Consider the following 26,799-nt stretch of genomic DNA (forward strand, 5'->3'; position numbering starts at 1 on the left):
TACACTATAAAATATTATGTCCTTCTCCCTAAACCATTTCTTGTTGCCATCACTATCTGAGTGCTTAGTAACCCTGGGATTTTTTAGAGTCTCTATCTTCATCTCAATCTGCTCTCTAATTCTAGGTTTATTGTTGTATAACTCTGCAGTCTGCAAACTCCTTAAATTATTATCTGATACAAATTAGGAAAATGTCTACTTTTTCTTGTATGCAGGTATTGGGGGCATTGTCAGCATGCCATCTCTTACAGCTGTAGCCCCGGTACCAATGGCGTCCATTCCAGTAGTAGGAATGTCTCCACCTTTAGTATCTTCTGTTCCTTCAGCAGCAGTGCCTCCCCTGGCTAATGGAGCTCCTGCTGTTATACAACCTCTGCCTGCTTTTGCTCATCCTGGTATGCTGCATACTGACACTATATATTTACTTTTTTTCTGTTAACAAATTGTTGAGCAATTTTCTTTGTATCCAAAAAGTGAGAATATGGTATTAGTAACTTATTATTTTGAAGAATTGCTTTATTAAGGGAATACACTTAAATTGGGTTAATACAAATAGGATTAAAAAAAGTTTTAAATCTTAAACAAAAAATTTAAACCTTCAGTAGAAGAAATCTAGGTTTATTATATTTTAAAACTACTTAGGTTTTTCAGATATTTCTATACACAAACCAACAATCACCATGAACAAAATGTTAGCACTCTAGTAAAGGTACAATAAAATTAGCTTGCCCATCATCCAGAATTGATACCTACACATTGATACTCCTTACCTATTTGTAACCATTAAGATAATATTGTTCTTTGGATTATTTTCGAAGAACCAGAGTATACAGTATTTCAATTTTTATTTTATAAAGTGCCGCTCTTTGATGTATCAACCAGATTTATATAAAGAATGCAAATGCTGGAAGTCATGAAGGTGATGCATGTTCTATTTTTTGTGGGGCAGGAGAGGTTACTAATTTATTTTTGTATTAGGAACATTGCCTTAAAAAAACCCAAACTGATTTTAAAATCATAATACTTGTTTTGTGGGGTTAGCATTTAGTTGTCTATCATTGTGAATTGTACAGATATGTTTCAAATGTACTTTTCAGGATTAACACAGTTATTCTTACTATTACAGCCACATTGCCAAAGAGTTCTTCCTTTAGTAGATCTGGACCTGGGTCACAGTTAAACGCTAAACTGCAAAAGGCACAATCATTTGATGTGGCTAGGTAAGTTAGCGTGGAGTGTGTGTGCACATGTGAAATATGCTGTAGCAGGCAGTACTGCCTTAGACACTAATAGATTAATACCATTCTTCATTAAACTTAACTTCTGTAATTAAGAAAATCAAGTCTTGTCTATTAAATCTTCAGAGGTTTAATAGAATATCTTCTTTAAATGTGAAATACCAGATTAGTTACAAACCATTGAAATATAGCAGTTAACTGTTTTAAAAGTTTCAAGTCACATTACAACATGAGGTTTTTGTGTGTGTACAGAGAAGTCTGGTTCATTTCATATCACAAGGCCCCTCCTTTTGTGCTGCAGAAAGATAACACATTTTTTGTAGAAAATAGAGAAGTAGTTTCAGAAGTAAAATATTAAAATGTGGGAACTGTGGGAGTGCTGTTCAGAGACTAACTCTTTCTTGTAAGTTGTTTTTTTTTTTTTTTTTTATTTATATGTAAGAATTTATTAAAAGACTGCTCCAAGGAGACATAAAATATTGACTTAGAGAACTTTGATGGGGGAAGGGAGTTAATAGTTGCAATATCGTGTTGAGGACTGAACAGTTGCTCAAATTCCTGTGGATTTCAGGGAAGAAAATAATTGCTTCTTCGTATACCATTTTTAAGTGTTTTAAATTTTGTTTGGCTTTTAATCTTAGCTCTCCAGGTAAATTGTCCTTGAAAATTTCTTTTGTGTCACAATATGAGAAGCTAAATGCTACTATTATTTGTCTGTAAATGAGATTAAAAATGCCTTGCAGCTCAAACCTTTTTTTGTCTCAGAGTATTGTTGGGAGCACCAGTGGAAGCAGTATGCTCTAATCCCCACACAGGGAGAGGAGTGTACCCCTTCCACCAGTGTGAAGTAATAGTGATTAGCTCCATAGGGACTGACGTCTAGGACTCCTTAGGTAAAATAACTGGATATTCCTTAAGACGGCTATCACAGTTATAAGGCAAACTTTACCTCTGACTCTCTGGTCTCTTTTAGAGCTGGGTGAAAGATGGTTTTCCTTTCCTGTAAAACCTTTGAGATTTCAAAAATTTTCCGGTTACATATTGGGATGAACCTGAGACCTTTTGAAGTTTTGAGGTGGAGGAGGATAGGAGAGTGGGCAGACTATTCAGGGATCGATTTCTCTAAATATCTCCTGTTGGAGCTGTATATGAAAAGTGTTCACTGGGCCAGAGAGACACTAACTTTATAGTCCAGCGAATAGTGCAGTCACTTGGGATGTGGGAGACCCAGGTTAAAGTCCGTGCTCTGAGTCAAACAGAATGCCCTAACTATCATGCTATTAGCTATTCTGTAGTAATCAGAGTCTCTCATTTTGATCAGAAATTCCATCATTTAAACAGGTATGGTCCCACAAAGTTTTGGTTTTGATGAATTGGCATTTTCTGATGAGAGAACATTTTTAGTAGGGCTGTCAGTTAATTGCATTTAATTTGTTTTGAGTTAATCTCTTGAGTTAACTCCATTAAAAATTAATTGTGATTGCAGTTTTAATCACACGGTTAAAGAATACTAATTTTTAAATGTATTTTAAATATTTTTGGATGTTTTTCTACATTTTCAAATATACTGATTTCAATTACAACACAATACAAAGTGTACAGTGTTCACTTTATATTATATTTAGTTGCACTGTAAAAGAAGATCAACAAAAGAAATATTTTTCAATTCACTTTATACAAGTACTGTAGTGCAATCTCTTTATCGTGAAAGTGCAATTTACAAATGTAGATTTTTTTTTTTGAGTGCAGTTATGTAAAACTTTAGCACCTACAAGTCCACAGTGCTGATGACTGGTTCTGCTTGATAATGATTCAAAGCAGTGCGGACTGATGCACTTTCATTTTTTATTATCTAAGTCAGATGCCACCAGGTTGACTTTCTTTTTTGGTGGTTCAGGTTCTGTAGGTTTCCGAATCAGAGTGTTGCTCTTTTAAGACTTTTAATAATAATAATTGGAGATATACCAATCTCCTAGAACTGGAAGGGACCTTGAAAGGTCATCGAGTCCAGCCCCCTGCCTTCACTAGCAGGACCAATTTTTGCCCCAGATCCCTAAGTGGCCCCCTCAAGGATTGAACTCACAACCCTGGGTTTAGCAGGCCAATGCGCAAACCACTGAGCTATCCCTCCCCCCTTCTGACAGCATGTTCCACGCCTCGTCCCTCTCAGATTTTAGAAGGCACTTAAGATTCTTAAACCTTGGGTTAGGTGTTATAGCTCTCTTTAGAAATCTCATATTGGTACCTTCTTTGCGTTTTGTCAAATCTGCAATAAGTGTTCTTATATCGAACATATGCTGGGTTGTCATCCAAGACTGCCATAACATGAAAGAGTCGCTGCCAGCTTAGTGGTTTCAGTTCTTCTCAGGTCAGTAGGGAAAGTAGTTGCTATGCAATCTGTTCAGTGGTGAAAGAAATTGGATTGTCTCAGTCCAATTCTTACTGTGTCCTAGTGTCCTGGCATGTTTTGGCAGTCTTAATAGAGGACCAAAGGTTATATGGGGCTGAAGACTGAACTAACATTTCATTCCTATACCTGCTCTCTCCAGTTCTTAGTATTGAGATACATTGGCAGACTAGAATCGCGAAACTGTCTCTGCAAATAGTTGATCTATTTAAAATACTTGTATTTTCTGTTAGCTCTGTTTGTTTGTTTTCAGCTCTGTTTGTTTTTTCCTAATCAGTCTCTGGTTGGTTGGTTGCTAGGCTGGAAAGACAGCTGGTTAAGGTTAGCATAAGATGAGACGCCAATGAAGTGGGTTGTAGTCCATGAAAGCTTATGCTCAAATAAATTTGTTAGTCTCTGAGGTGCCACAAGTACTCCTGTTCTTTTTGTTTCTACCAACTACATGGAGAGTTTCCAACCATATAACTGATTAAAGATTTTGCATATCTTGAGTCTTCCAAAGCACTTAGATTATTTACTTTTCTACCTTTCTGAAAAAGCAAAGGTATCGATGACAAGGATGAATATTTGGCTTAATTTGGGATAAGAAACATGCTTTTAAAATGCTGAACTGGGTCACTGTTCTCAACCACAACTTCAGTAGTGCGTAATATTTTTGAAGTAAGAGCTGGGAAAAATTGTTGAAAGAACAAATTCATATGTAAAACTTGAACTTCAGTCTGTCCTCATGTAGCTTGAAACATTTAAGCGTAACTGAGTTTTTTCTCTCTCCTAATTCCAGTGTGCCTCCTGTAGCAGAATGGGCTGTTCCTCAGTCATCAAGACTAAAATATAGGCAGCTGTTCAATAGCCATGACAAAATGATGAGTGGACACTTAACAGGTATTAGAACAATTTTTATATTCTTTATTTTTTGCTTCCATTTGATTGATCTTTGATGATTATATGTCTGTTAACGTGGTGCTTAAATTATGGAAGGTGAGTGATAGCTGAGTTCCCATACTGAAGTGAGAGGGGGGGAAAATGCTTATTTTCTATATTGTTCTTTATCCACACTTTGATTACAATTGAGAGCAAACATATGATCATTTGTGAGTGGTTGCTACTTAGGGCTTGTCTACAGAGGGAAGTTAGGGTGTGAATTTATGGCACGCTAGCTACTCTGCACTAACTCCCCAAGTGGACCCTCTGACTGTGCATTAAAAGAGCCTGCATGAGAACACATTTAGTGTGCAGTCGGAGGCTCTTAGTAAAATAGGCGAGGGTTGGGGAACGGAGTTCCAAAGCCACCTAATGCCCCTGGTACAGGATTATGAGAGGTTACTGGGCACCTGCAAATTCCATTAACTTCTTGCTAACTTTTTTTCCTCTCCTCACTCCTGCTTTCACACTGATTTATTGTAAAGGTGGTACCTTCTGGCCTTAAACTCTAACTCTGACTCTGAGATCCACGCCCCAGAACTTACTTAATTTTCTTTTTGAAACTTATCCTGCTGGTGTAGTTGGACAGGGCTCCTGATCCCTATTGACCACCCACAAAGAAAAGGCCTTTGACAATTGTGGGATTCTTCTTGTTCCCCTTACTCCTTGTTGACCACCTACCAAGTGGGTGAAGAGGCCTGTTGGGTGAAAGTGCTGAGAAGTGACTAACACTTTCACCTGGCTGGTATGCTGTCAACAAGGAGCTTTCTCTTCAGACCACACATACAGTTGCCTCTGCCCAAGAGAGAACCCACCCCAAATGAGGGGAGGCACTGAGCATGTACAGTATCAGAGGGGTAGCCTGTGTTAGTCTGGATCTGTAAAAGCAGCAAAGAGTCTTGTGGCACCTTATAGACTAACAGACGTTTGGGAGCATGAGCTTTCGTGGGTGAATACCCACTTCGTCGGATGCATGTAGTGGAAATTTCCAGGGGCAGGTATATATAAGCAAGCAAGAAGCAGGCTAGAGATAACGAGGTTAGTTCAATCAGGGAGGATGAGGCCCTCTTCTAGCAGCTGAGGTGTGAAAACCAAGAGAGGAGAAACTGGTTTTGTAGTTGGCAAGTCTCCCTCACCACTATGTCATCCCAAGAGCTTATTGTGAGGTATGAAATTAGTTGTGGCAAACTGACTCCTGCGAAGGACATGGGTGGCTGGGTCAAGCTTTGTATGCCCCTTTCACGAAGGACATTTTCCCCATCATGATAGAAAACTGCCTGTGCAGTGGGACAGGGTACATCAAATGTGGGATTACTAACCCTAGCAGTATTCCTTATTCTTTTTAAATAACTTCCCTCTTGTGCACCGTAACAGTTTGTTCTGAGTAGTAGTAGTAGTAGTATGTTTAGCTTTAACACATAGGGAATTGATATTTTCCAGGTCAGCACCTCAAAACTGAGTTCTGCTCCAGAATAATGTTTGCTGATTTGTTTGTTAACCCTTGTTCTAATTTGTTAGGTCCACAAGCAAGAACTATCCTTATGCAATCAAGTTTACCACAGGCTCAGTTGGCTACAATATGGTAAAGATAGTTCCTTTAATTTTTCTCATATCAGAAATGTACTTATCACTCTGGATTATACCCTTTCTGCTAACTGGTTAAATTTTGCTGTCTTTTTCTTTACACAAGATATACTCTAAAAACTGCATTACTATTTAATAATGGGCATTATCAGAGGAATTAGATTAGTTGCCACTGCATTTTTCTAATGTCAGCTAATTTTTACAAACTGTAAAAAATGGTTCGTAAAAGGAACTCTTCAAGTTTATTTTACAGTAGGTACCTATAGTATTCCTCACTTTCTGTGTGGGTTGAAAACATACCTGGGATTTTTACTTGGTTTTTGTTTTTTAGTTGTTCCTAAAAAAGCCACTTTGTTTCTCTTACCTGTAGTAAAATTATACCCTGGTATGTAATACAAAAAAGTGTTTTTTGTTGTTTTTTTAAATGTGTAATAAAGAAAACTGTAGCCTGTAAAATTGCCCTTTTATCCCTAGTTGTGTCCTGGCAGAAGCATAACTCATTGAGTTTCTTCTCTTTGATGTGCTTTAAAGGAGTGTGTTTCGTTTTTTCCTTAGCATTCTTATCTGCCCAAGTGGATTGCCTTCTATTAACATAACCAACCAGGTCTCTCATTTCTCCTTTAGCCTGAGTAAACTCTTGTACCTTGCTGTGTAACTGCATAGTGGCTTTAGTATTTATTTGCCTTTTTACTACTCTCCTGGTATTTTGGTTCCTGATTGTTCAGGGTCACCTTCTGTGATGTTTGAAATGGGCTCCATGCCACCTTTGTGTATTTTAACTGATTAATTGTTCTCTGCTGGCTATTTCTAATTAACTTCCCCTCTTCTTAAATCTCTGCTTGAAATTCAGTGTCTCACTACAGTACTACCACATGATTTCCCCTGTGCTAGGATGTCAACTATATTGTCACTGTTGCATAGTGACTCTGCCATACTTGCTTTCTAAGCCAAACCCTACATGTTATTCAGGACTTACAGTAGCCTCTTCTCTTTTGTTTCCTAACAAAGTTGCTATAAGAAGCAATGGCAACCCAATAATCCAGAAGATCACTAGCTGTGACTGGGGTCCCAGTGAGGGCCAGCTGAGGTCACTCAATTAGGGTGAACTGCAAAGAATGGGGTAGATAATCCCCAAAGCTGGTGGATATTTTCAATACTTAGATTTACCAAGCCAGCATAAAACAGCTTCTTTATTACTTCACTGGTTGCCCAGAAGCCAACACCACAGTTCCCTTGAAGTAACCCAGCCTCAGGTTTCAATCCAGGTACCCAAGTCAAATATGATGAAGATTTCTGAAAATCTTATTTCATCATATAAAAGAAAAGGTTCTACCAATTCCAAAGGATCGGACACATTACCTCCCAGGTTATTGAATATTCCAGCTCTTGCCCAAATACATGCTTACAACCAATTCTTATTAATTAAACTAAAATTTATTAGAAAAGAGAGAATACAGTTAAAAGATCAATATACATATAGACATGAGTTCAGTTCTTGAGGTTCAGATACATAGAGGAGATGGCGAGCTTTGTAGTTGCAAAGAGTTCTTTTAGAATTTAGTCCATAGGTTATAGTCCAATGTCCAATATCACATTCAGGGAGTAGCAGCTTAACTGGGATCTCAATCTGGTGACTGAGACTTCCCCTGATGAAGCTTAAGCAGATCTGAGATGTCAGGATCAGGACCCAATGGTCTTTTATACAGTTTTGCTTGACCATACAGTCCTGGGTAGACAATAGGTTTTTGATGTAACCTCCTGTTTCCTAAGCATCAGCAGTAATTAGTTACACAAATGAACATAGGGCAATTTATCCATTAGGCAGTCTATTACAAACTTCAAAGAGACATATAGACAATTACATTATTTCACCCAAGATTCATCTAAATGTTAATATTCCCCTTTTGATCTCTGAATTAATAGTTATAGTGACAGACAGGAACTGTCTGTTTACATGATTATCATCTAGGATGCACGCAATTAGTATCACCTCTAATTCTTTAACAATACAGGTTTGTATTTCAAAGTTCTAGCCTTGCATGGCCTTAATTACCATTTTTAACATGTCTCTACAGGCTGACTCTGGGTTAGTTAGCCTGCAAGATGCTTAACCCTTTCCAGCCATGTGTTACACTCATTATAAGATTCATTGCAAGTAGATAACAGTGGTAGCAACAGTGGTTTGCATAATTATACTTTAATCAGACAAAGTCACACTAGCCAAAGATGTAATACTTGCTGCCAGGGCTTGAAGTGTGTGGATGGCTGGAGGTGGATGGAGGGGAACAGTTGACACGTTTGAGAAGTTTCAAACGTAACTTGTAGTTCTTCTTTGAGTGATGTCCCTATGGGCGCTCCACTGTAGGTGTAGCAGCATCCCCTGTCCCTGGGATCAGAGATCTTCATCAGCAGTGCCTGTCGGACGACACATGTGCACCTCCCCATCTCGTGCCACGAGTAGGACATGTGTGTATATATAGCGTTGTACGGTCTGACCGCCCCCCAGTTCCCTTTCTAATCCCTTTGGTCTGGGACAGAATCCACAACAGAGCCCGCTTCTCCTTTTGACCTCTGAGATAGTGCCTTACCTGTTAGTTCTTCCTTTCTCATCCTCTCCCTATTAAAAATAAATAAATTATTTTTTTTGTCCTCTTACTCTCCCATAGCTTACCCTTCATAGCTTAGGTTTTCGTTTTGCTGCTTCCCGCCATTCCCAACTGAGAAGCTTTTCTCGTCACCCTTTTATCTCCAGGTCTCCTGGGTTTAAGAGGTGCGTTTCCTGCTGGGACACCTTCCTGGTAACTGATGGTCACCCACAGTGTATTTGCTGAGTGGGACAGGGACACGTACCCAAAAAGTGTACTCATTGCCATAACTGACTGCCAGGGCTAGAAAAGATAGGACATTCGGCTGCGACATTTCCTCATGGAGAAATCATTGTGTCCAGCATCAGACCCTGGCCCGGACATTTCACCCGTGCAGCTCTAACGCTCCACTTGGTTGTCCACTGGCCCTCATTTGCCCTGTCCTTCTAAAAGAAAATCTTCTCTTTCCCATACATGGGAAGAAACAGGCTCTCCCATGACCTTCTGAGGTATCACCTGCCCAGAACACCATCCCCTGCAAGGTCAGTTCCCTCAACATCCTCGAACAGGGGACGTAACTCCATGGACCATCCAAGTACCTCTGCTACCAGAGCTAAGCAAAGGTCTAAAGACCCCAAGAGGGCAGACCTACAGCCGTTGGCACCATTTCTTGGCACTGGTACCAACTGCCCTAACCAGACCAACTTTGGGCACCACAGCACGGACAAAACCACCAGCACCGATAGCTATACCAGTGCCGAGGTCCATTTTAGCACTGAGCAAGTCTTCAACTCCATCTGGTGTCTGGTCAAGAGAATGCACCTCTCCCTCAGGCACTGACCCATGTGCTGGTGTTGATGATGCTCCTCCCTCCTCCCCAGGAGTTCAGAAACCCCAAGGACCTGCTTGTCTCTTATCTTCCTGAGTCACCATTACTCAGACACCCTTTCCCTCCTCCTCCATCCTCCTCTCCAGAATCACAGCATTGTTCCTTTTCCCTTCCAAGGATGGCACCGCCCTTCCACAGCAATGCAGAGGAGGAAGAGTACTTTGTCCCACTCTCATACTTGGGACAGGCACAAGATGCATCTTCTACATGTCCTCACTATCCATAACCGGACCAGGGCCCTGCTATAGACCGCAATGGATTTAACCCCACATGCCGCTCCCTCCATATTGGCCATACAGGATCCTTGGGCCATGGACAGGGCACAGTTCAGAAAGCCTCCCATAGAGCAAAGCCAGAGGCCTACACATTCACCATCTCCATCGGTCTCTTGACCACTAGAGACTGAACCTCTTCCCACAGCAGACAAGGAGGAAGACCAGGAGGGGGAAGTTTCACCACCACTCCACTTCTCCTCTTCTTCCCCCCAACGAGGCTATCAAGCCTCCACCCCCTACTGCAGCAAATGACTTCAAACACTTTCAGGAGTTGTTTCACAGGATTGCAGACTCCCTCTAGATTCCTTTGAAGGAAGTGAAAGAACAGCAGCATAAACTCCTCGACATCCTGCATGCATCCTCATCCTCCAAAGTAGACCTTCCTGTCAATGAGGCCCTTCTCGACCCCACCAAGTTGCTCTGCAGACCCCAGTGTCTATCCCACCAACCTGCAAGCGGGCAGACAAAAAATATTATGTTCCCGCAAATGACATGGAATCTTTTCTCACTCCACTCCAAATTCCTTCATTGTCAACGCCGTACACAAAAAGGGACGCCGATACAACCTCAATCCACTGCTCATGACTGACTGGAAGCAATTGGAACTATATGGACGCACAGCTTATTTATCTGCTATGCTCCAGTTCTGGATATCCAACTACAAGGCTCTCATGGCCAAATACAATTCTCAAGTATTCCAAAATACAGGAACTCTGCTAAGACCTTCCTGATGACAAAAAAGAGCAACTCCAGGCACTTGTATCCGAAGGACACCTCTTCGCCTGTATGGCTTTACAAGCCCCCTTGGACTCCATGGATACCACTTCCCATTCCATCATGACTGCCGTAGTCATGAGATGGGCATCATAGCCACACGTCTCTGGCCTTCCTAAGGAGGTATAAACCACTGTCGAGGACCTACCCTTTGAGGGCCCCAAATTATTTGCGGAGTCTATGGATGAGTCCCGACACTCCCTTAAGGACTCTTAAGCAACTCTCCGCTCTCTTGGCATTTACTTACCAGCACCAATGAGACACCTGGGGAAATACCAACTTCCTCCATGATCCTGACCACAGCAATACACCCCCCAGCAACCATGCAATACTCAACACTGTTGACAGAAGCCCCCTACCAAGCACAGACATGTCACTCCTCAAGGGGCTACCTCTCACACACCTTTGGCCAAACCACAATTTTGAAGCTGTGTTCAAGGCCCTGAGAAGCCTCCCTCTATTCCAGTCAAAACAACCATCTCCAACATCCCACCAGTTTGGCAATCTTCTGTCTCCTTTCTTTCCATCATGGCAGCTACTTACCTCAGACAAGTGGGTTTTAGGGATAATCAAGAAAGGATACTCCATTTCTTTCCTATCTACTCTCTACCCTTCCTGTCCCTCTTCAGGGACCCTTCTCACAAACCCCTTCTATGAGAAGAAATAAATCACCTTCTGCAACTGGGAGCCATAGAGCCAGTCCCATCGCAGCACAGAAGGAAGGGTTTTTATTCCCATTATTTTCTGGTTCAAAAGAAATCCGATGGGTGGAGACCAATCCTAGACCTTCAAAACCTAAATGAGTTAGTCAAACTGCAATGCTTCAAGATGGTTATCTGTTCTACCATTATCCCGGCACTTGAACAGGGGGACTGCTCTTGTTCCTCAACCTCCAAGATTCTTACTTTCACATCACAATATACCCTGCCCACACCCGCTTTCTCCGATTCATCCTGGGGACTGATCACTAGGGCTCAGTGTCTGTCATGGAGGTCGTGGAAGTCACTGGTTCCGTGACTTTCCATGACCTCCGTGACTTCTGCAGTGGCCAGTGTGGCTAACCCCAGGGCCACTCAAGCAGCTGGCTATGGGACCAGCTGCTCAGGTGGCCCTGGGGATAGCCACACCAGCTGCTGCTCGGCTGGCCCCTGGCAGTGGTCCTAGGGTGGCCGGAACAGCCACGGTCCTGGCAGCGGTGCCGCTGGCCCCAGGCGCCCCCCCGCCCGAGCAGCAGCATACCCTTCCTCACGCGCCACCTCACACTCCCCAAGATTTAGTCACAGGTATTTAAGTCATGGACAGGTCACAGGCCATGATTTTTTTTTTATTGCCTGTGACCTGCCCATGACTTTTATTAAAAATACCTGTGACTAAATCTTAGTCTTTCTGATCACTAGCAATACAAAGTACTGCCCTACAAACTCTTGACAGATCCTTGTGTGATCTCCAAAGTCTTTGTGGTAGTGGCTGCCTACCTACACAAAAAAGGTGTTGTCATCTTTCCATACTTAGATGACTGCCTCCTCAAAACCCCATCCAAAACAGATTCTCTTCACAATTTCTGAGTGACAGTGGACCTTTTCTCAAGCCTTGGCCTTCGCATAAACCTGGAGAAATCTTCTGTAACATTGGTGCAACACCTGGAGTTTGAGGCACAATTGGATGCCATACAAGCCAGAGCCTTCCTCCCGGCTCACAGATTTTCAGTTATAGTCAATCTTGTATTCACAGTGAGAACCTGTCCCCAGATCTCAGCCAGGGCATGTCTCCAACTACTTGGCCACATGGCAGCAGCTGCCTTCATGGTAAAGTACACACATGTTATGTCTCCAGGCATAGCTACATAGTCTATGTACTTCCCAAACACATCCTTCACAAACTCCTATCTATACCTATGAAGATCAAGGACTAACTAGTCTGGGGTCCCTTTCCTTTAACCAGCACTGTCCATGATTCTGACAACCGACTCCTTAATTGATTGGGGAACACATCTTCACACTCACACAGTGCAGAGCAGATGGTCCTTAACTGAATCTACCTTACACATCAATGTCCTAGAGTTATGAGCAGTCTGCAATACCTGCTGATGTTTTCTCCCACTGATAGCACATCACACTATCAGAGTTATGACTGACAATATGGCCTGCATGTTCTACATCAACAGGGAAGGTTGAGCAAGATCCCACTCTCTACACTCAGAGGCACTGAAATTATGGAACTGGTGTATCCAACACTGCATCACCATCTTAACTGTATAGCTCCCTGGACTCCAGAACACCACTGCAGGCTCACTGAGCAGGAGATTCTCCCACAATCACACATGGGAACAAGATATAGGAGTCCTTCAGCACATCCTCAACTGCTGAGGATTACCCTCCATAGGCCTCTTGGCCACACTGGCGAATTCCCACTGCCCTTAGTTTTGCTCAAGAGCGGGTCGAGGATGCGGATTCCTGGAAGATGCATTCCTTATCACATGGGATACACTGGTGCTCTGTGCCTTCCCTCCCTTCCCCCTTCTGTTCAGAGTACTCCACAAGAACCAAGGGGACAGAGTCAGAGTCATGCATATAGCTCTGACATGGCCACCCCAGATCTGGTATACTTACCTCATTTGCATGACAGTATGCCCTCCAACCACTATCTGTCCAACTCAGCGACTTTTACAGGATGAGGGTTACATCCTCCATCCCAATCAACACATGGCTCCTCCATGGTTTTGAGATTCAGAAATAACCTCTTTGGAAGCAGTTAAACATGTACTTTCGAACAGCAGGCGTGATAGGACTAGAGGCACTTACCTCCACAAATGCACCAGGATTGGATTCTAGTCCGCCTCCCATCAGGTTGAGGCACTGAGCACTCCATTACCACTTATCCTGGACTATGTTTTATACCTTTAAAAGATTGGAGTTATCCACAAGCTCCATAGGTGTGCATTTGGCAGGCATCGCAACCTTTCACTGCGAGATAGACGGCCATTCCATCTTCACCCACCCGCTCATTAAACAATTCCTGAAGGGCCTCCAAAATCTTTACCCTCACATATGGGATCCAACCCTGGCTTGGGACTCTGGTCACTAGACCTCCATTCGAACCAATGGCAGCTTGCTTCTATGTTCATTTATCATACAAGAATAGTATTTTTTTGTTATTGTCTCTGCCCGGCGGATTGGTGAAATTGGAGCACTTATGGCATACCTACCATACATGATTTTTCATTAAGACAAGGTTACGCTACGCCTACATACAAAATTTTTACCTGAGGTACCATGCACTTTCCATCTAAACCTTCCCTGCTTCTTTCCAATGACACACCGCAACCAATAGGAGGCAACATTGTACACCCTGGACATCAGATGAGCAGTAGCTTTCTACCTGGACAGAACTAAACCTTTCAGGAAATGACCGCACTTATTTCTCCCAACAGCCAAAAGCTCGAAAGGCTCAGTCATTTCTAAGCAATGCCTTTCCAAGTGGATCTCACAGTGTATGCATCTTTCCTACTAACTACACAATCGATAACCTACCCCTGGAACTAGAGCACATTCCACTCGCTCACTCTCCACCTCAATCACCTTTCTTAACAATGTCCTGCTTGCTGATATTTGCAAAGCAGCCACATGCACATCGGCAGACACTTTTAGCTGTCACTACACCATTACTCAGGATGCTACATCAGATACTCTGCTAGGACACACTGTCCATCATCCACAGTAAATGCTGCTCCAAAGCTCCAGCTTTCCAACTGGGGGCATGCTTTATGATCACCTACAGTGGAACACTGAGGGGTACTACTTTATAATCACCTACAGTGGAGCACCCATAGGGACATCACTTGAAGAAGAGAAGGTTACTCACCTCCTGTGCAGTAACTGAGCTTCTTTGAGATGTGTCCCTATGGGTGCTCCACTTCCCATCCTCCTCCCCTTTGCTTCAGAGCTGAAAGATAAGCTCTGCCACAGAGAAGGAACTTGGGGGCGGTCGGGCCGCACACTGCTATATATATGTTCCGCTCATGGTGTGAGACAGGGAGGTGTGCATGTGCAGTCCAACGGGCACTGCTGATGAAGATCTCTAATCCCAGGTGCAGGGGATGCTGCTGCACCTACAGGGGAGCACCCATAGATGAAAGGAGAGAGTTGCACTCCATGATAGGGGTGATCTTGCTCACTTCCCTGAGGCTTATCCTCTGGAAGTAGAACCAGTGTGGTTGTGTGCAGGAGGCAGGATTTGTGAACCCATGCTGGGGATGGCCCCACTAAGGAGATCAGTAGCACAGACATGGATCAATAGTGGGGTGAGGTGGGAGGGAAGGAATAGGTTAGTAGTCTTCCAAATTCTGCCCACAAATAAAGCCTTACACACTTGAGATGTCCAAAACACTCCATTCTCAAAGATCTCTGGAATATGAGCCTTGTCTGTATGCTTTGAATCAGCATCCAATAACTAATGAAGCTAAAACTCTGAAATCTAATGATGAAAATTTAAACTCTTAATACGAATAAAGACATTTCACACGTGTCAGAACTGGTTTAGGCCATCATCAGACATCGTTGCCTTGGTTTATATTTCGTTAACATTCAAGTTTTCTTTGCATTTGTCAGTGCTGGATCTTAACTTCTTTTAAATAAAAGCTTAAATTCCAAGAACATGGTAGCAGTCTCCAAGAAAAAGTGCAGGTGTGCCAAACCACCATAAATGAGTCCAATTTGACCCTCCCTGCACTGCATTGTGCAGTGGATATTTGTGGGAGGAACAAGACTCCACCTGCCAATCTTGCCTCTTGTAGTGGGTGCACCAGTAATTCTAGGCCTGAAGGAGTAGAAACCATGGATCAGATATGGATGCAGAGATTATAAATTGGGAGAAGAGGGGTGGCACATTTGATTTCAGCCCAGCCATAAGAGATTTTAAATGTAAATGGGGGGAAATTGTTGTCAATTGTCTAACAACAGAAATAAGAAAAAACGAATCACTTGTGAATTGATAATATAGAAACCATGCCACTTAATGAGTATTTGAGTTTAAAAATTATTTTAAAACTGATTTATTTGGGTCTTTTTCATTAAACAGGAATCTTTCGGATATTGACCAAGATGGAAAACTTACAGCAGAAGAGTTTATTCTGGCTATGCACTTAATTGATGTGGCCATGTCTGGCCAACCATTGCCACCTGTACTGCCTCCAGAATATATTCCACCTTCATTTAGGTAAAATGGTTATAAATTGTGCTATTTCATTCCTAAACTACTTAATCTTGGCTTTGTTTGGGAAACCTATTTGATCTTTCTGTTCAGTTGTGTGGAAGTCAAGGATAAGAGGCTGGAAAAAGCTGCTACTTATCTCATTATCTTTGCATTGCACAGAGGGCATGCAATACTCTCTCACTGGGGAAATGTCTGCTGTAGCTTTTATTATTGGGTACTGGCAAATGAAGACTCTCCATCACAAGAAGTGACTTTAAGAGTACAGTTCTTGTCAATAAGTGAATTCTACAGAAATAAACTAAGAACTAAAGCAATTTGAACTAAAATCTATTGTAATTCAGCTACCCAATATTACCCTCCCTTTTACTGCACCACAAGGAGATGTGTGAGAATTCAAAACTTGCCCTGAACTTCTATTGTAGTAAATTCTGGCTTGTGGTCCAGTATGTATTTATGGATTCCAGATGTTGAGTCACTCTACTTCTTTTTCCATTTTCCTTTTCCAAGGCAAAATTGTAGTGAGAAGGCAACTTTACATATGTTCACTGTCTCAGGAACTTGAAATTTAATCTTACAGATAGTGATTCATAACTTATTGCATACAATGTTTTTTTAATTAAACTTTGAGCTCCTGTATCTCCTTGCTTCTTGAGCTCTTGCTTAGACCATAGTTGTCAAACATTTTGGCCATAAATGGTTTACACAATTTATAACTATTTTTTTAATTGGCAGAAGAGTACGCTCTGGCAGTGGCATCTCTGTGATAAGCTCAGTATCTGTAGACCAGAGGTTGCCAGAAGAACCAGTGTTGGAAGAAGAACAGCAACAATTGGAAAAGAAATTGCCAGGTAAATGAGTTTGCAGTGTTGTTGTAGCTGTGTTGGTCCCAGGATATCAGAGACGAGGTGGGTGAGGTAATATCTTTTATTGGACCAACTTATGTTGGTCAGAGACAAACTTTCGAGCTACACAGAACTCTTCTTCAGGTGAGTGAGTGTAAGTTTAGATATGTTCTGTCCTGTTAAAGCAGAAAGCACTATCAGCTGCTCATATATATTAATAACATTAAGATTTTTTTTGTTAAGGTTACATTGTGATGCAAGAAGCATGGCTGAGATGTTGCTGTGTCCAGCTGATTCCCAGTTTCTGAAATGGCCTCTGTGGGCCAGTGGCAGCAGGCACAGGAATAGCTTTAACGCTGCTTTATCTTGCCCTGATGGCTGGTAGGCCCAGACTGGGGCTACTGCCATAGTGGTATAATGTTGCTTTTGACCACCCCCACACCCTCACCTCCCAACTTGCGCCAAGTGCATTTTGGCCCGTGTGGAGGATCAGGACCATAGTGTGTATATACAGATCTGTTTCATTGTAATCTATGTACTTTATGGATTTATACATTTTTAATCAGTTCGGTTTAAGAAGGTATCAAGTTTTCTGAACATTAACAAAATGGCTTCTGATATTAAAACCTCTAAAACTTTATTGAGGAATTCTTGGCTTATTACATTGATACTTAGTTGTTAGTGTGAAGCAATAGTAACAACCAGCAGCCAGCTGGGCTTATCCTGCATGATGAGTTTTTAGAGCATATTTCCAGTTGAAATGTTGATTGCATTCTTTCAGAGAGCTAGAGAAACAAAACTTATTTCCACCCGTCCAAAGTGTACTCCATTTTCTTCAGTATGAACTGCACATCTGCCCAAATGCCCCTTTGGCAAAGGAGGACTGGACTCAGCTAAATTACCTCAATGAATCTACTCTATACCACTCGGTGGCAGAAAGATGGTGGCCCTGGTAGAAAGATTTGAGGTATTACCACCCCCTCAACAGGCTTTCTGTGCAGTGCCTCAAGGCAGTGCCAATCCTGGAGTGAGAGATCTAACTTGAATCCTCAAACTGATGTCTTGTGTGGGATGTGTTGTCACTATATCACTGACCTAACCCTGAGGCAATTAGTGACTGAAACAAACCCAGAGCTTGGTGTCATATTTTCACTCATGTCTTAGTGTTGTTTTATCAGAAAAATATCTTGAAATCATGCAGTATGCTGCTCACAGAAAAGATACCTTTGTAACTGCAGTTAAATTGCTCTTAAGCTGTTATATTGCATCTCAAATTTAACTTACCTCTTTCTGTGTCTGCTCTATTATAAACGAAGTGCTATAAATAAAATGATCATCAGTGAATATATTAAGTGATTAAATGTGAGGCTCAAGGTGAGCACAATAGTTTAAGAATTGTGCTCTTCACTGCCTGGATTCAATTGGACAATTTTTCAGAAGTTTTCTCAATAAATTAGTGAATCATAGCCTGCACTTTCTTGGCTTTGTAGTAAGTTAGCTTCCACCTCAGTGATGCTACATGGCAGTGGTTTCTAATCTCCTAGGAAAGTCATAGCTTTTACTAGACTAAGACTTGGACTTTTGGTTCTCAGTGAACAACACACACTTAATAGTATGCAATTCACATGTGTTGAGGGACTCCAAATCCTAGAGTATGCAAGATTGAGGGAATGGACTGCCTAAACTCTACTATACACATCTGGATAGAAGCTGGGCTTTGTGGCACACAGGAGCCTAAAGGGTAGGCCTGGAATTCATCCTTCAAGTAAGGATGAGGGCTTTTGTGGAGATGGCAATATAAGTGCCAGTGACAACATTAAGCAGTATCCATTACAGTTCTGCTTATCAGTAGTTGAGAACGAGGTTGGAATGCTGTTGGACACTTGTTGCAAACTGTTCTTGGTTCACCAATCTGTTTTCATAGTCCTTTGTTTGTTTGGGGTTTTTTTGTTTTTTGTTTTAAACAAAGCAAAGCTTAATTTCACCATTCACATTTTCTTGTGTTTAAAGTTACATTTGAAGATAAAAAACGTGAGAACTTTGAACGTGGCAATCTGGAGCTTGAAAAGCGGAGGCAGGCCCTTCTGGAGCAGCAACGCAAAGAGCAAGAGCGGCTAGCACAACTGGAACGGGCAGAGCAGGAAAGGAAAGAACGCGAACGACAGGAGCAAGAACGTAAAAGACAACTGGAGCTAGAAAAGCAATTAGAAAAACAACGCGAATTGGAACGTCAGCGAGAAGAAGAAAGGCGGAAAGAAATAGAAAGGCGTGAGGTAAATGAATACAGAGGTAGTAGTGTCTCTGAAAATTGTCTTTTGATCTGAACAAAACCAAAAAAAGTATGCTGGCAAGTATTTTACCATACTTCCTTTATTATAAAAGTCTTTACTTGTTTATAATTCCTTAGAAACTAATCGGTTTATTAGTAAAATATTTTTCCTGCTACAGTTAAGGAACAGACTTCAGTTTCAAGTTTCCTGGAAGCAGATAGAGACAATTTTCCCTAAATCTAGGATGTTTCTTGTGAAATTTCTCCCATTCTACTGAACGGATTAGACAGTTAGGTGTCGCACAAAGTGTTCTTGACCCCCAACCTTAAAACTTTTTGCAACGTGAAGTGATCTTGCTTTTGATGAAGGAGCAAAGACTTCTGCCTGGGGTTGGAAATTCTTAGTGCTTCTGATGCAGTCAGTACTTTAGATGAAGAGAAAATTCAATGGCAAGCTTAGGAAGAGCTGCTGTGTTTTGAAATCACCAGACTTTAACTGTTTTTAAAATGTAATGGAGCAGCACTTGACCTTCAACTCCCATATGTGTTTGAGAAATTAAGTGTGTGATTATTCAGAGTTTATTGAAATGTCAAATTTAAATGTTGGTTAATTTATTAAAATGGAAGAAATATATGTATTTCAAAAGTAGCACCTTTGCTGATTGTGGCCTCAGTTGACCAAGGGTCTTAAGCACATGCCTAACTTTAAGCAGTGGGATTATTCTCTTGTTGTTAAAGCTAGGCATATACTTAAGTACTTTGTTGAACGGGGGCATGTATTAATGCTTTCAGTGTACACTATACTAGAACTATTCTAATGAGGGAATAGGGTAGATTCACAGACTGGGCATTTCAACAGTAATTTTTTTTTACATACTATAGGCTGCAAAAAGGGAACTTGAAAGACAAAGACAACTTGAGTGGGAGCGTAATCGTCGGCAAGAACTACTAAATCAAAGAAACAAAGAACAAGAAGACATAGTTGTGCTGAAGGCAAAGAAGAAGACATTAGAATTTGAGTTGGAAGCTCTAGTAAGTGAAGATATTTTTAAAATGTTGTAGGTTTAAGTATTTACTATATCTGCCCAACCATTTCCAAAAAACATGTATTTAAGAGAAAAAAATAGTGGTGATTATATTGTAAATGCAGTACAAGATCACAGTAACACTACAGAGTCTTGATTAGTTTCCATAATTACATCTTGGTTTTTATTCTACAACTAACTGACTATTTTTAGTTTTAGAAACATATAAAATCCAGATTTGCATGATGAATTATTGTAGTAACCAAAATGTATCTCTTCTTGCTGAAGAATGATAAAAAACATCAGCTGGAGGGAAAACTTCAGGATATCAGGTGTCGATTGTCTATCCAAAGACATGAAATTGAGAGCACAAACAAATCTAGAGAACTGAGAATTGCAGAAATTACACACTTGCAACAGCAGTTACAGGTGAGCATGCTGGTGTTTCTTATGTTTAGCCTTTAGGCTTGTTTTCTCCTCACCCATCTGGATCAGTGTCCTGATCAAACTTCCCCACCAAACATTGCATGCTACTTTGTCACTCCTGAAGAGCAGGGCCGGCTCCAGAGCCCAGCGGGGCAAGCACCCGCCTGGGGCGGCCCTTTCCCGGGGGGGGCGGCAGGCTGGGCCGGCGGACCTGCCGCAGTCATGCCTGCGGGAGGTCCACCGGAGCCCCAGGAGCAGCGGACCTGCCGCAGGCATGACTGCGGAGGGGGCGCTCGTCCCGCGGCTGGGCTGGACCTCCCGCAGGCATGCCTGCGGCAGCTCAACCGGAGCCGCCGGACCAGCGAACCGCCCGCAGCTGCGGGAGGTCCAGCCGAGCGGCGCGACCAGCGGACCCTCCGCAGTCATGCCCGCGGGAGGTCCGCTGCTCCCGCGGCTCGGGGGCGCCTCCCGGGCATGACTGCTTGGGGCGGCCAAATTTGTAGAGCCGCCCCTGCTGAACAGTTCCACTAATAAATAATTCATTTTTATAGTGTCTTTCATCCCAAAAGATCAAGTCTCTCTTAAAACTATGTATAGGAATTGCTTACCACACTGGAAGTTAGCAGCGATTGATTGAACATGCCCAGCAATATCTCTCACGCTCTTCAGGTTGGAAGCAGTGAATAAATTGTCCAACTGAAAATGTATGGGGAATTGAGGGAGGTGGATTTTTATTAAAATATACACATCTATAGGAGCCCATCCCATACATTCAAATATAAGTACTACCCATACAGAAGTAGCTACCAAACTCCTCCAACCCTCAGTCCAGCCCCCTTCCAAATTAGAATTCACCAGGACATTGTGGGAAACGAGAGTCTTGTGAAAAGCCCATATAGCAAACAAAGGCATAACAAGATCAAGAGGCTGGAAGATGGAAAACTTAAGCCAGAAGTAAGAATGAAAGTTTTTAGTGATAAGGGCAGTTAGTAATTGTAATAAATTACCAAGGGTTTTGTAAATTCGCTATCACATAGAATCTTTTAAAACAAAGAGTGGATGTGATGTATCTTTATTTTAGTAAGATTTTGACACAGTCCCACATGATAGTCTCATAGGCAAAACAGGGAGATGTGGTCTAGATGAAATTACTATAAGATGGATTCACAATTGGTTGAAAGACCATATTTAGACTGGTTATCCATGATTCTCTGTCAAACTGGGACAATGCATCTAGTGGGGTCTTGCAGGGTCAGTCGTGGCGCTGGTACTATTCAGTATTTTTGTTCATGACTTGAAGTGGAATGTATGCTTATACAATATGTGGAGAACACCAAGCTAAGGAGGTGGTGTTTGCAATTGGGATGACAGGATTAGAATTCAAAATGACCTTGACAAATTGGAGAATTAGTCTGAATTCAACAAGATGAAATTCAATAAAGACAAGTGCACAGTACTTCAATTAAGAATAAAAATCAAATGCACAACTACATAATGGGGCATAAGTGGCTATGTGGTAGTGCTGCTGCAAAGGATCTGGGAGTTATAGATCACAAATTGAAATTTGATGCAGCTGTAAAAAAGGCTAATATTCTGGGGTGTATTCGGAGTGTTGTATATAGGACACGGAAGGTAATTGTCCTGCTCTGCTTGGCACTGGTGAGTCCTCATTTGTAGTACTGTGTCCAGTTCTGGATGCCACATTTTAGGAAGGATGTGGACAAATTGTTGCTCTCCCTTGGACTCTCTCCAAAAATGATAAGGTTTTGAAAACCTGACCTATGAGAGAAGATTTGAGGAACAACTGGGCATGTTTAGTCTTGAGACAAGATTGAGGGGGGACCTGATAGCAGTCTTCAAATAAGTTAAGTCTGTTATAAAAAGACTGATCTATTGTTCTCTATGTCCATTGAAGGCAGGACAAGAATTAATGCCCTAAATCTGCAGCAAGGGAGATTTAGGTTAAATATTAGGAAAAACATTCTAACTGTGAATGTTCTAAGCTCTGGAATAGGGTTTCAAGGGAGGTTGTGGAATTCCCATCATTGGAGGGTTTTAAAACAAGTTGGACAAACCTTTGTCAGGGATGGCCTAGGTTTATTTGGTCCTGCTGCCACAGAAATGATTTCTCAAGATCCCTTCCAGCGCTACATTTTTATGATTCTATGATCACAAGTGTTTGGGACTGTAGTAAGTGAAGTGGTGGATAGGTTTGAATATTTATATATGTGGGGAAAGTCTTTTAATAAAAATAACATTTGTAGAATGAGCTCCCACAACATAGAATGGGTACTTACAGATATTTTATTTATGAATATATGCTAAAACCAGAAGGAACCACTATGATCACCTGATCTGAACTCCTGTGTAACACAGGCCATAGAACTTCTCTGAAATAAATTCAAATTTATGGACCCTCATTCCCTAAATTTTACATCTCAGTCAAGAGATGTGAAAAATCTCTTCTGTGAACATCCAGTATTCAGATTTATTTTCGTGAGCTTTTGGTATTTTACTAACACATCCTTGCTATAGATGGAAAGAGAGTGAAGGGGGCACTGACGTATGATTTCTGATACTCAAATGTAGTGTATTATTCTGTTTCTTTAACATAATTAACACTATCATGTTTAAATAAATGAGAAACTAATTTAGATTCCTGCAGAGGATCTCTGGTGAAATTCTGCCCTCAGCATGTACGTACACTTCCTGACTTTTGCATGTATATCTTCACTGTACTTTTTAGTTCAAGTGACGTCTGATTTTACACATGCAGACAGCAGTGGTGTTTTGTCAGAAAGATTTTATGTCCCTGGTGTGAAACCAAGCTATTTTCCTGTATTTTAAAGTTAGAAAATAGTGTTGTTTTAATACTAAAATTACCAGGTAAAATATACAGTACGTTTTTGGCTTTTTTTTAAGTCTAGTCCTGACTTTTTCTTCTCTCTCCTATTTCTTCTCCTTCACCTTCCCAAATTTCAGACAAGAGGAGTGATTTGATGTATATGTTGAATGTTGTGGTATTCATTGTACTTTTAGTTAGAAACTTTAGTTAGATTGTAAGCTCTTTAGGGCAGGGACGATCAGTCCGTGTTTTGTACAGCACCTAGAACAATGGGGTCCGGGTCCATGATGGAGATTTTTGGTGCTTCTGCAGAACTACTACAATTAAGTCTTAATTTCAAAGAGGATGAATTGGAATTTCAGTTGTGAAGATGTAAGGTTAAACGGGTCTTAAAACTCAACCCTATAGGTACTTTTTTGAAGCCATATACAGCATAGTCTGTTCACTTGAGCGAAGTCAGCACTTGGAAGTTAGATCTCTCAATTTTATGCCCACATTGTATCATTTTAGTTTATGGCTTTCAATTTTATGTTCCTAAGTTTAAATTTTAAACGTCTTAAATTTCCTTTGGAGTATTATGTGGTACACTGTTAGGCCCTTCACAATAGTAGACTTTTTTTGATTGCAGTAATCATTGTAATAAAATAAGCTGCAGTTTAGGGATGTCTGTGTCACTTACAGTGCTAAACTTTAATTTGACGCAAGCAATGACAAAAAGTCCTTCAAAACTTTTTGGCAAACTCAAGCATCAGTAAGTCTACAGCAGTTTAAAATCTGCTGCTGTTTACATACTGCAATAATGGCTCAAATTAACAACTAGCAGCTATAACATAAGGACTACTTAAAGACGTGCATACAACCTAAATTTCATGTAAAAGTAATGATCACCTGTATTTACCTTTACCCTTAAATACTTAAGAAGCTGTTACTAGAAATTGTTTAAAATAATGTACCACAAATCAGATGGGTGTACAAATTTAGATAAGTTGTGTGGTGAAACTGTTGTAACTCTTCCCCCTCCCGCCCCCCCATTAAACACCCAACTCCTTGCAAAGCTTTTTAAACATATGCTGTCCCTGATATCCTGGACAACCAGTGAGGCCACTGGACAATCAAGTTGCTAAAGGAGCACTCAAGGAAGACAGAGCCATTGTGGAGAAGCTAAATTTGCATCAGTCTTTACTGCAGAGGATGTGAGGGAGATTCCCACATCTGAGCCATTCCTTTTAGGTGACAAATCTGAGGAACTGTCCCAGATTGATGTGTCAGTAGAGGTGGTTTTGGAACAATTGATAAATTAAGCAATAGTTCCCCTGGACCTGATGATATTCACCTGAGAGTTCTGAAGAAACTCAAATATAAATTTACAGAACTCCTAACCAGAGCCGTAACAAGGAATTTTTGCGCCTGAGGCAAGGGCCAGCTCCAGGCTCTTCGGCGGCAATTTGGTGGTGGGTTCCTGAGTCCCTGTTGGAGGGAAGGATCTGCTGCCAAATTGCCGCTGCCGTTTCATTCATTCTTCGGTTGCAATTCAGCGGCGGGTCCCTGAGTCCCTCTCGGAGAGAAGGACCCGCCGCCGAATTGCTGCCGAAGAATGAATGAAGGCGGTGGTGGCACTTTGACGGCAGGTCCTTCCCTCCAAGAGGGACTCAGGGACCTGCCACCGAATTGCCGCCGAAGAATGAATGAAACGGCAGCGGCAATTCAGAAGCAGATCCTTCAACAAAATGATGGGGTCTATATTAGTTTTATCACTCAAGAAGGACTTTGGAGTCATTGTGGATAGTTCTCTGAAAGCATTTGCTCAGTGTGCAGCAGCAGAAGTAAAAAAGATAACCGTGTTAGGAACTGTTAGAAAAGGGATAGAATCTAGATAAGACAGAAAATATCATAATGCCACTATATAAATCCATAATATGCCCACATCTTGAATACTGCTTGCAGTTCTGGTTGCCTCGTCTCAAAAAGTACAGAAAAGGGCAACAAAAATTATTAGGGGTATGAAACAGCTTCCATATTAGGAGACGTTAAAAAGACTGGGACTGTTGAACTTAGAAAAGATGACTAAGAGGGGATATGACAGAGGTCTATAAAATCATGAGTGGTGTGGGGAAAGTGAGTAAGAAAGTGTTGTTTACCTCTTCACATAGCACAGGTACAAAGGTCACCCATTGATAGGCAGCAGTTTTAAAACAAACATGAAGAAATACTAGTTCACACAATGCACAGTCAGCCTGTGGAACTCATTGCCAGATTTTGTGAAAGCCAAAAGTTTAACTGGGTTCAAAAAAGAATTGCATAAGTTCATTGAGTATAGATCTATTATTGGATATTTGCCAAGATGATCAGGGATTCAGCCTTATGCTCTGGGTGTCCTTAAACCTCTGAATACCAGGAGATGACACTGGATAGATCACTTGATAATTGCCCTACTCTGTTCGTTCCCTCTGAAGCATCTCTCACTGGCCACTCTCAGAAGACAGAATCCTGGGTTAGATGAACCATTGGTCTGACCCAGTATGGCCGTTCTTATGACAAATGATATTTTAGGTAATTGTGTTTTTGCTACCAACTAAACTGAGTTCATGTTCTCCTGCCATATACTGTTCCTATGAAGAGTAAAAAATTCTTTCCTTGCACATTAGAATTGGCTATATTTTTATGGTAGGTAAAATGGCTTGTTTATGTAGCTTGTAAAGAACTTTTGCATCCTTTAGAATGAAAGGTGCTGCGAAACTTAAGATATTAATATGGCTATGGGTAAGGCTGCGAGTTCATCACAGAGGACAGAAGTCACAGATTCCATGACTTTCCAGGATCTCCATTACTTCTGCAGTGGCCAGTTCAGCTGGCCTGGGGGCTGCCTGAGCAACTCAGGCAGCACCTGGGCCAGCCGCACCGGCCGCTGCTGGAACAGTCTCGGGCCACCACCATGCCCCCTTCTCCCTCCCTGCCTCCCAGCAGCAGGAGTTTGGGTATAGAGGAGGCTCAGGGCTGGGGCACGGGGTTGAGGCATGGGAGGGAGTGAGGGCTCTGGGCGGTGTTCACCTCTGGAAGCGGCGACATGTTCGTCCTTCAGCTCCTAGGCGGAGGCGCAGCCAGGTGGTTCCACACGCTGCCTCTGCCCACATGTGGCTGCCCCGCAGCTCCCATTGGCCGCGGTTCCCAGCCAATGGGAGCTGCCAGCCCCACCATCCCCTTCTCTCCAAGCACCTGCGGTGCCCCTGGGCCACCCCCTTTCCCCAACCTTACCCCAGAACACCCAAGATTAGTCAGGGGTATATAGTACATGTCATAGGCTGTGAATTTTTGTTTACTGCCTGTGCCCTGTCCATGGCTTTTACTAAAAATACCTGTGACTAAAACGTAGCCTTAGCTTTGAGTGGTTGCATTTTCATGAGTTCATTAACTGATGCATTTTTTGTCTGAACTGTACATAGAACATGTATCCATTAGGAATTGATATGTGAGAGGCTTCTGGTTGGTTTGATACTGTTTTTATAGGTTC

General features: G+C 41.8%; 1 protein-coding gene across 4 annotated transcripts in view; it reads left to right on the forward strand.

Annotated features, from left to right (window-relative positions):
- The window catches only part of ITSN1 (intersectin 1), a 195,930-nt gene that overhangs the window by 66,709 nt on the left and 102,422 nt on the right, over positions 1–26,799 (forward strand). For all 4 annotated transcript variants that reach the window (XM_045002376.1, XM_045002377.1, XM_045002374.1 and 1 more), the window contains 9 exons: positions 216–395; positions 1,127–1,220; positions 4,427–4,527; positions 6,085–6,148; positions 15,750–15,887; positions 16,617–16,732; positions 18,737–18,999; positions 19,878–20,027; positions 20,309–20,449. In XM_045002376.1, the coding sequence (XP_044858311.1) occupies positions 216–395; positions 1,127–1,220; positions 4,427–4,527; positions 6,085–6,148; positions 15,750–15,887; positions 16,617–16,732; positions 18,737–18,999; positions 19,878–20,027; positions 20,309–20,449 (1,247 nt within the window). The remainder of the gene's footprint in view (positions 1–215; positions 396–1,126; positions 1,221–4,426; positions 4,528–6,084; positions 6,149–15,749; positions 15,888–16,616; positions 16,733–18,736; positions 19,000–19,877; positions 20,028–20,308; positions 20,450–26,799) is intronic.

Source organism: Mauremys mutica, chromosome 1 (genome assembly GCF_020497125.1).
Source record: "Mauremys mutica isolate MM-2020 ecotype Southern chromosome 1, ASM2049712v1, whole genome shotgun sequence".
Lineage (NCBI taxonomy): Eukaryota > Metazoa > Chordata > Testudines > Geoemydidae > Mauremys > Mauremys mutica.